The sequence below is a fragment of the Carassius carassius genome, chromosome 36, assembly GCF_963082965.1.
Source record: "Carassius carassius chromosome 36, fCarCar2.1, whole genome shotgun sequence".
In the NCBI taxonomy this organism is placed as follows: domain Eukaryota; kingdom Metazoa; phylum Chordata; class Actinopteri; order Cypriniformes; family Cyprinidae; genus Carassius; species Carassius carassius.
Window position 1 is genome coordinate 10,676,618 of NC_081790.1, and position 10,024 is coordinate 10,686,641.

A 10,024-nucleotide genomic window follows, 5' to 3' on the forward strand; every position below is an offset into this window, starting at 1 on the left:
ATATATATATATATATACATTTTTTTTGACATGTAATACCTCAATTAATAGAAGCAGCATTTTTAGTAAATATATAATAATTATAAAAATGGTTATGTAAAAATATTAAACTGCAGGACTTGGCTATCCAGCTATCCATGTAATGGGTAACATGGTGCCAATTAATCCTGCCTATTAGACAGCTTGGTTTTTACCCATCTTTTTCATTTTAGATGGATACCGGGACCGAAGCCGCCGCTCTCCCCCGTACTATGATGAGTCTGAGCAGGAGGATCTGTTTCGAATCTTTGTGGCACTCTTTGACTATGACCCTCTCTCCATGTCCCCTAACCCTGATGCAGCTGATGAGGAGCTCCCTTTTAAAGAGGGACAGATAATCAAGGTACCACCCAGCTGTAGTAAAACATCTGTTGTTAAATGGCCCACCCTTTGTTTCAGCATCCTTATGTCTGTGTGTTTAAGGTGTTTGGGGATAAGGATAATGATGGCTTTTATCGTGGGGAGATCCGGGGCAGGTCTGGACTTATTCCCTGTAACATGGTTTCGGAAATCCGTGCAGAGGATGATGAAACTATGGAGCAGCTCATGAAACAGGGATTCCTCCCTCTCAACACTCCTGTAGACAGAATAGGTAGGAGTTTTCCATGTCTCGTCTCTAAACCTAATAGAATGAAACAAAAATAGAAAAATTGCAAACTTTGCCAATATTTTTATCTTTATGAGCTGAAAAAATATTGCTGTGAAAGTAGGAGTGGGCGATACACCAAAAATATTATGTCACGATATGAGTAATTTTATTCCATGGTAAAAAAATATATATATATCATGATATTGTTATTTTTGGTTTAAATAAGGTCTTTATGATAGTGAACATTTTGATATCATTGAAATTTCATAATTCTTGTCACCAGTATCAATATGACAAAAATACTAGCATAAATAATGCTAAAAAAACCCTGATCAAATAAGAATAAGAAACTAATAACAAGGAATAGGACAAAAAAACTACAGTAGAACAAATAAATAAGAAATGCTACATACATTTTATAAAGTAATGAAACATAAAAACCAGATACTCCTGCAATTTCTTCACTGTGTAAAAAATCTTACTGACCCCAAATGAGATACAATGATAGTACATATGAGATATTTCTGATTTATGTTTTTTACTTTGTTTGAATATATAGAATGCATGGCTACTTTATTACCAACAGCAACTATCTAAACCATGCCAATCAATCAAACCTGGTTTTGGACATAGCATGCCTCTCTCACAGAAGAACTGATCCTCTCTCCTTCAACAGAACAAAATAAAAGAGGTCGCCACCCAGTGGCCACAAGACGAATGGTAGCCCTGTATGACTACGACCCCAGAGAGAGCTCCCCAAACGTGGATGTTGAGGTGTTAAATGCACTCGCATATATTTATTTATACACTCAGGTTCTCAATCTCCTGAATACGCGTGTCTGTGGAGTTGCTGATTATGTGCTTTCTGTGACAGGCTGAACTGACATTCTGTGCTGGTGATATTATTGCTGTTTTTGGGGATATAGATGAAGACGGCTTCTATTATGTAAGTCTCATTGTTGTGCTTACCGCTCACGCTGCTTTATTCTGAGCCTGCAGCACTACTGTGTTTTGTTTTTTGTCTTTCAGGGTGAGCTTAATGGACATCGAGGCTTGGTTCCATCCAATTTTCTCGAAGAAGTGCCTGATGACGTGGAGGTCTATCTGACAGACACTCCCTCCCACCACGGTCAGGACGAGCCCAATTCAGTACCGGCACTGCACCCAGAGACCAAACGGGTACACCATCGCCGTTCTCAGCGCTAGGCCCTGTGTCCATTCATCCTCCGTTTGAGTTTCGGTCCGCTCGTCATCTGTGTTTTCTTGTGCTTGTTTGTTTTTTCGTTATGTGACCGTGGTGGTGATTTCCAGTCCAACCTTTCTTGCTCTAGGAAAGGGAGAAGCAAAGCCCACTGCAAACAGAGCCTTTTTGAGAGCATAGAGAGACAGGTACGAACGTGACTCTATTGTCGCCAGAGGACTCTGGAAAAGGCCAAATTCCGTTACTGCACCGGACTAAGAATAAAGCATAAAAGCATTTTTGCACTGAAACACAAAACCCTACTCAAGTGAAGCTGTTTGCATTAGTCAAAGTGCTTTGTGATGTCCATGGGGTCTGTGGCTCGTGATTTGTGACCCTGTTAAAAGACTAATTTGGAAACTAGTTTTTAGTTGACGCATGCCTGTTTTTTCCAGAACAGATCTGTAGCTTTTATATAAAAGTAAACTACATTACCCCAAATGTTGTATTTCTTTGAGGAGGCTTTGTTTCTTTTTGTATATTGCACATTGTCCAAAAACTCTATTTTTCAGATCATATGAACTAGCAGAACATATCTTACTCATTCCATCTCTTTCTGCGAGACTAAAATAATATCATTCATGATGTAATTACATTAAATCGAAATAAATGAAAAACTGATATAACAAATATGTATTTTTGCTAGTGGACATTTAGTGAATACATATGTTTGTTTGTTTTTGTGTATGTGGTGTTGTGGTTTTTTCTCCTCATAATTGATGTTTTTTTTTTTTTATGATGTTGCTGCATTCTAATTTCTTTTTTTCCCCCACTGGCTTTGCCCAAAAAAGAAAAAAAAAGCTGAGGAATATTGTTCATTTCCTGTCCTAGCAGACTTTTGTCTTGCTAGGTAAGTTGAGCAACTGGCGATACCAGTGATCAGTCTCATGCATGGGATTTTATGCACAGCCTTTATGCAAAGATTTTTTGGGTAAATTATATCATTGGGATGTAACATCAGTTGAATAAGAATGATCTGTTGTCGTCTTAAGATACATTTTGTTTTAGATTTATCTGCTTAAAGGAATAGTTCACCTCCAAATGAAAATTTTATAAAAATGTGTTAATGTATTCTGGCCATCCAAGATGAATGAATGCCATCATAATGATAGTCCAAACAGCTGATAAAAAGCATAATAATACACTAGTAATCCACATTCTATGAACTAATGTCTTGTGAAGCAAAAAGTTGAGATTTCGTAATGAACAAATCCATCAAGACAGTTTTAATGTCAAACCATTTAATTCAGGTGAAATACGAGTCCTTATTCATAATATAGCTAAAGTCATCTTGTCTGAATCCGGAGAGAAATATGCACAGATCAAGCACCATTTACACACTTTTTTACTGGAGGAAACGTTTCTGTGAATTATGGAGTCTTTGGCCAGAAGTGAAGTTTAAAGTAAAAAAAAAATGCTTTAATGATTGATTTGTTTCTTATAAATACACAGTTTTTTAATTTATTGATGGACTGGAGTCATGTGGATTACTTGTGGATTATTGTGATGCTTTTATCAGCTGTTTAAACTCTCGTTATTTATTTCCAAATCTGATCTATGAACAAACTCAACTATTGTACATCTAGAATGGCCTGATAGTGAGCTAATTTTCAGCAAATTTTCATTTTTGGTTAAACTTCCTTTAATATCCCTTTATTAATCAAATGATTATTTATTTTTCACATTTATTTAGTTTTCTATCTTAAAAAACAACACCACTTTTCTGCTTAATATGCCAGTGCATTAGACTTGTATGGTATCTGCAGTTGGTTCCCTCGCTGTGTGGAGTCCTTGTGCTGTTAGGTCTGTCTATTTTGATGCTGTTTTACAAGATAAAATCCCCTACCCTTTGAGGTTTCTAACAATTCAAACCCAAATGATATGAAGGAATGTTTTCACATTTCATATCTGTATTAGCAGGCAAGAAGAAATTTAATAAAACAGTCGAGTTAATTCAGGAACCAGCCATATCGTCTGCCTTTACTCTAAAGATCCAATCTATAAGAAGTAATATCATTTTTTGTTCTTACTTTCTTGGCACTCTTTTAGTCTGAGATCATTTGTTTTTAACCTTAGAGCATAAACTTGGACTGTTATGTATGAAGAAGGCAGATAATAAGGCAAAATATAGTCTTGCTGTATAATATCCCACACTTTTCCCTTCCCCGTGGATGTTTCATTAGGTGCCTGTGGAAAGTACAGTTCCAGCTCCGCCCCCTGGAAGACCCGCCTCTCCCACTGTGCGTCCTTTGCTTCCCGTTGGCCCAGTCAGGCCCCTGAGCCCCGCCAGGGGTCCACGAGACCTGGCATCTAAAAAGAAAAAAGGACTGCTCTCTAAGGGGAAGAATCTGCTCAAAAAGTTCTCAAAGTAAAAGTATGAGATTGATTTCAAATTCATATGGCTACAACAGCATACAGATTTCTCTGTCAAAAGGGAAACGACCAATCCCCAGAGTTTCGAAAAAGTCTACCATGATTTTTTTTTCTCTCTCTCTCACACACACAAAATGTAATATAAACGGCTTTCACATTAACATGCGACATACATATTCTGAAAAAGATCTAATATCCAGATGAAAAGGAATGGCGTATATAAAGATGTCACTCTTATGTCAGTGAGCTTGCTAATTGGCTGTCAGAATGAAAGCATCTATTCATACTGTGATGTAGAGGACAAAGAGGAAATTATTAATATTTAAGGAATTCATTCAATTATAATTTTCACATTTCAAATCAAAGTGCTGGATTTTGAATGAAATATTTAATCTCATCGATTTTAGTTTGGTATAGCACTTTAAATATGGTCTGACGTTGTCAGTCAAATAGCGGTAAATGATAAAAAACCTCCAGACCATATTAAGTGCATTAGCTGAAAAACAAACAGGACCACAATCAAAAGAAGTATTTCCATAGAAAGATGTGTAATTTGCAAAATGGCATAACTGACCGGAACAGTTTATGAGCAAATCCTTTTAAACATTGCTGTGGCCTTCATCTAAACTCAGTAAGTACAGTATTACATCTGATGTTTCCATACATCAGTCTTTGCCAAGTATCCTCCCTTTCACTTGCTCTAAGATATCCCTTTCCTGCGTTAATCAAGAGAATGACTCTGAAGTTATAAAAATACAATGAAAAGTTTCTGTGTTTGCCTTTCAATGCACAATTTGGTGTGTTTTGGTGAATGGCTTGTGTGTATGTATGTGTGTGTGTGTGTGTCTCCCCTCTGCATACATGTTCGTGCAACCCCTTATAACTGAAAAGGGACAAATGTTGTTATAAACTTTTGTGATGATGTGATGTGCTGCTAATTACAAGTTGTTTCCTGTTCCTTTCAGTAAGGGTGGTGTCGTCTTCAGAAGAAGAAATATTTGAGCAAAGATGGTGTCTATAGGTGTCTCCTCGAATTTCACTTTCTAAGGGCCGGTTTACACAGAATGCATTTTTGTGATGTTTTTAAAAAAAATATCTATATTTTCAATGTAAACATGCGAAAGACTGATGTTTGACACTCATTCTCGTTTGTTTTTTAAAAGCAAACGCAGCTTGACTAAACGCATAGAAACACTGTGTTCTTTGCCGATCCATTTTAAACACAAGAGTGCGTTCTGTATAAACAGATTTTCATCCAAAAATGACGTTTCTGTCATTATTTCTCATTCTTCCTCTGTGGAACATAAAAGAAAATATTTTGAGAAATTTCTCTCACTCTCTCTCTCTTTAGTCCCCACAATGGAAAACTTCAGATGCCAACATTCTTCAAAATAGGCCTATCTTATTTTATGTTTCACAGAAGAAAGAAGTGATACAGGTTAGAACGACACTTTCATTTTTGGGTAAACAACCCTTTAAACACTGGTTACACAAATGGGTCATGGCTGGTTATGAGAACATCATCTATAGGCCTAAATGACATATCCTTGCCACTGTTATTATTGGCTGTTTTTCCTGAGGTCTTTGCTTGCTATGGTAGAATCAAACTCTTTATAATACATATTCTCAGCTACCAAAATACAGGTTAAGTAATACCCTCAGGCAAAACTACCTATGATGGCTCAGTTGTCTCAAGCTATAATCTAGTAGTTTACATTAGGGGTGAAATCAACACGAAACATCTTGCCCCTGCAACTGGAAATGCCAGGTAGAGCCAACCTTTGGTGGCATCTCACAATAATGTGGCCAGTTGGATTGCACTCTTGAATGGTTTGATCCAGGGTAAATACTGTGTGTGTTAGAGGTTTTTTTTTTTTTTTTTTTTTTTAATCTTTAAAAAAGATTATAATAAAAGTATACTATATTTAAGCATTTTAATTAAAAATTAAGACATTAACTTGTGGTGAATGGTATTTATTTGTTGTAGATGAAAAACATGGAGGGTTCTAATAATAATAATAATAATAATAATAAATAAATAAATGGTTGGATAGCCAAAAAGAATGTATGAAATGTTCAGTTGCCTGTATAGCTCGCAACATCATTTTGCCATAAAAATAAATAAATAAATAAAATAAAAGAGATTACATATATTTTCATTTAACAGAAATATCTCTATTATTCATGAATCATGAATCCCAAGTGTTTGTGACTGGATGTTATAAGTGTTAATTTCTCGGTTACTCTTTTGTACACCATTTGTAGATAATTTATAAATGTTTATACTTAATTTAAAGATTTTAAGACTTTTTTTTTAAGATTTAAGATTTAATATTCTACAGTGTAAGTGTTCTCCGTGGTGTCTTCAAGAAAAGATGCTCAAGACTGCAATTCCGTGCTTGCTCTGTGAATTAAAGAGAAAAAAGAACGTGTTGGTCTATATTTACTGATATGGACTACTGGGTGGCTGTGCATGTGTAGAACTGTGTAAAATATACATTTTCTATGAAAATAAATGTGATATTTTTCATAATCAGACTTGGAATTGTCTTGGCAAATCACATACTGTATGTAGCATGTCTCCAAACAGCAAACTCCTCAATAAATATAGAGACAAGCCAGTAGATGGCAGCAGTGACCTCAGTATCTTGGTAGTTCTCACTTATGGCATCATGGGTAAGTTGAGTGAATTAATATTTCTGTGTTGAGGATGAAGGGTGCACTTTTCTCAACTCTGTCACAACGTATTCCAAAAGCCACATTTATCACATTTAATCATGGGTTCCAAGCGGGCAGCAGAACTGGTGATTATTTGTAGATATTGTGACTGCTGTGTCTTATAATGATCTATTTTAAAAAGAATATATAGAGCGGAACATTCTAAGAATATAATTGTCTAGTTTATCCACTTCTGAGGTGTCATCCTGCTTTTTTGCATCAGGCTGGTGTTACTCACACTGTAGTGTTAAAAAATTCAAAGCATTTAATAAACAATATGGTCAGTTAAAGGAATAGTTCACCCAAAAATCCATCAGTCAAAGCTGCATGTTGTTATTTTTTCCGTTGAACACTAAAAGTATGTATTTCTGAAAAAAAAAAAAACCTGTCTGTCAAACTCTATAAAACACTTTAAAAGTATAGTTCATATGACTTCTGTCTTCTAAAGTCATACATACAATAGCTCTGTGTAACCAAAACTGAAAAAACAAAACAAAAAAACAATTCCATTAAAAAAATGAGCACTTTTAGGTCTGAAAAACATGAGGTTGAAAAATAATACAGAACTCTCATTTTGGGGTAAAGTTTCTCTTTAAAAAAGACTGCTGAGAGGAAAGGAAAGTGCTTGAGCCTGCTGCAGAGGTTTCAGCGGAATCGGTTGTACCAGAATGCAAGAGGATGAAGAGCGGGCCAGCCCTGCCTACAGAAAAAAAGGAGGAGAGCGAGAAATGATTATGCTCGTATATCACTGTGCTAGGCTTCTCTTTCTTTTGGCTCGGCTCTCCTTCCATTCAGGAGTGAGCTGTAATGATCCCGGGGGGCCCTGGGCCAATGGATGTTTAAAATTCTCTCTGGCTTTGACCTCTCGATCAACGCCTTCTTTTAACAAGGGCCCTGAGTGGGGACACAGGCACCCATTCATCTTCCTGTTGCTTTTCGTGAATATTTCAGAGGCTATAAAGCAGCTCCTTTTCAGAGGGCAGTGTCTTGCTGGCCCCTGAATGACAGAGGTGTGTTCAATAGCAGGTAACTCATCGGATGGGTCAGGGTTGGACACAATGGCGCACATTTGTCATCGTCTTCATGAATGTGTTTTGACTGAGATGGGAAAGTCTCCTTATATGAACCACAGTGTCCATGCTGAGACTCCCTATTAATACTGAATACTGGTACACTGAAGCCTTGCTTGAGGCTTCGTCTGCAGTTAATGTCCACCACTTACTTCTATCATAGGCTTTCAGCTCCAGTTTGAAGCAAGACGTCTGCCACCTAAGATCTGAGCAGGAATTTGCAAGGCTGACCTTTTACAAAACTAAAATAACTTTCAGCAAATTTATAGTAATTGAAGCGAACTGAGAGCACGACCCCTACGCCTCCCGAGGGAAGGTGTTGAACGACATTGCAGGTTAGCAGTAACGTATCTCTCCATCCTGTAGGGAGCAGAGTGATATACATCCACGACACGCACTGCAGAGCGTATTCATTCATCACCTGCATAGAAATTCAGCTCACACTGAGCGAGAGCGCCTCTGCTCAACTTTATCCATAGATCAACGTCACAAAGGCTTTGACTGAGGCTCCCAAACTCTCCCTTACTATTTTTCCAAAGGGTTTCCACTGCTCTGATTGACGGATGCCTATGCCTTTGTGTTGACATTGCCCTCCGACTTGGGTAATTTTTTTTAACAATTGTGACTTTGTTAGCATAGCATTGACACAGCAAACAAAGTGACATACTTTTTTTCTATAAAGGTGGAATAGCAGTTTTACTAAATACTTCCATCACCTGTCTTTTTGTAAAGTTAAAAATATAAATATAAAAAGAGCAGTTTTTAACATGCAACACATTGGCAGTTACATTTCAGATTCTGGTTTATGTGTGGAAGGTGATTTAATCATTTAGCGGCATGGCGTTGGTGAGATTGAGATACATGTGGTCATTGTGTATATTTAATTCTCTAAGTAAGTTTACTGTCATTCTATGTTTCTGTGGCAATCATCACATGAGGCTCATCAAGAAGAAAATTGTGCAGCTGTGTCCACGTGAAACAAAATGGAATAGGTTGTCAAAATGGGTCAAACTCACTGTCAGGACAGTTTACTGACCACCATTTCATATTATTGCTACTAAGCTGTTGTTCACCTTTGAGTATTACAGTTCACGGCCGTGGTCTGTCACACTGCTAACATCTGGACATCTGAGCAGATGGGACTGAAATGATGATGGTATGTAAACTGGGCCATGGGGGAAAATTCATTTTCAAAAGCACTCCAGCAAAGGCACTGGAACTGGAGGGATCTAGTAGTAGCTGATTTGATTCAGAAAAAATGCATAGCTGCATCTCGAGATTCACAAGCTAAACGCATAATATCCATTGCATAAGTTTTTACCTTTACACGAGGGCACCGACTTTTACAACCAGTCTGCTCTTACGAAGCGTTTGGCATGAGCGGGCCTTTGATTTATTCTTTGCATTAAAGTGTGTGTCCTTGCAGAGGAATTTGTGGCACTTATCAAAGAGCAGGACATAAAATCCTGCTTCGTACTGGAGAAAGATGCCATCAAGCACTAAAGCAGCAAAGGTACAGGTGTTCTGACAGACAGGAGATTGATGACTCTCCCTTTAGTGAGATCTTCTTTAGTCAGAAATCACTGAGTGTTTAGTGATTCACACTGACTCTGAATATAAAGTAAAAAAGCTAAAGTATATGTCTTGGGGAATGTATAACTTAACGTGTCATAATGATGCATTGACTTTGACTACCACAAATATTTCAATATGTGACTAAAGCTATATGAAAAATAGTTGTCACAGTGGTAAGTCGTCTCAAGGGCTATATATCATTTACTATAAGGGTTTGAGTCAAACATCCAATTTCTCACAGCAGTGGTTTTGCATGTTAAATTCAAAAACCTAGTTCAAAAGTCTTTACATATTAAAACCCCGAGTTGTTATATATATATATAACCTTGTTCTGTTCGTGGTTTTCTCTGTCATGTTATTTAAAGGGGTCATATGATGCGATTTCTATTTTTTCTTTCTCTTTGGAGTGTTACAAGCTCT

The 10,024-nt window shown here is 37.0% G+C and overlaps 1 protein-coding gene across 1 annotated transcript in view; it reads left to right on the plus strand.

The window, feature by feature from the left end:
• The window catches only part of LOC132117114 (RIMS-binding protein 2-like), a 50,927-nt gene extending 44,153 nt beyond the window's left edge, over nt 1-6,774 (plus strand). Inside the window, exons 20-25 of the mRNA XM_059526189.1 lie at nt 213-382; nt 463-631; nt 1,305-1,402; nt 1,503-1,574; nt 1,658-1,807; nt 4,052-6,774. Of these exons, the coding sequence (XP_059382172.1) occupies nt 213-382; nt 463-631; nt 1,305-1,402; nt 1,503-1,574; nt 1,658-1,807; nt 4,052-4,240 (848 nt within the window). The 3' untranslated portion in view covers nt 4,241-6,774. The remainder of the gene's footprint in view (nt 1-212; nt 383-462; nt 632-1,304; nt 1,403-1,502; nt 1,575-1,657; nt 1,808-4,051) is intronic.
• Nucleotides 6,775-10,024: the final 3,250 nt, after the last annotated feature.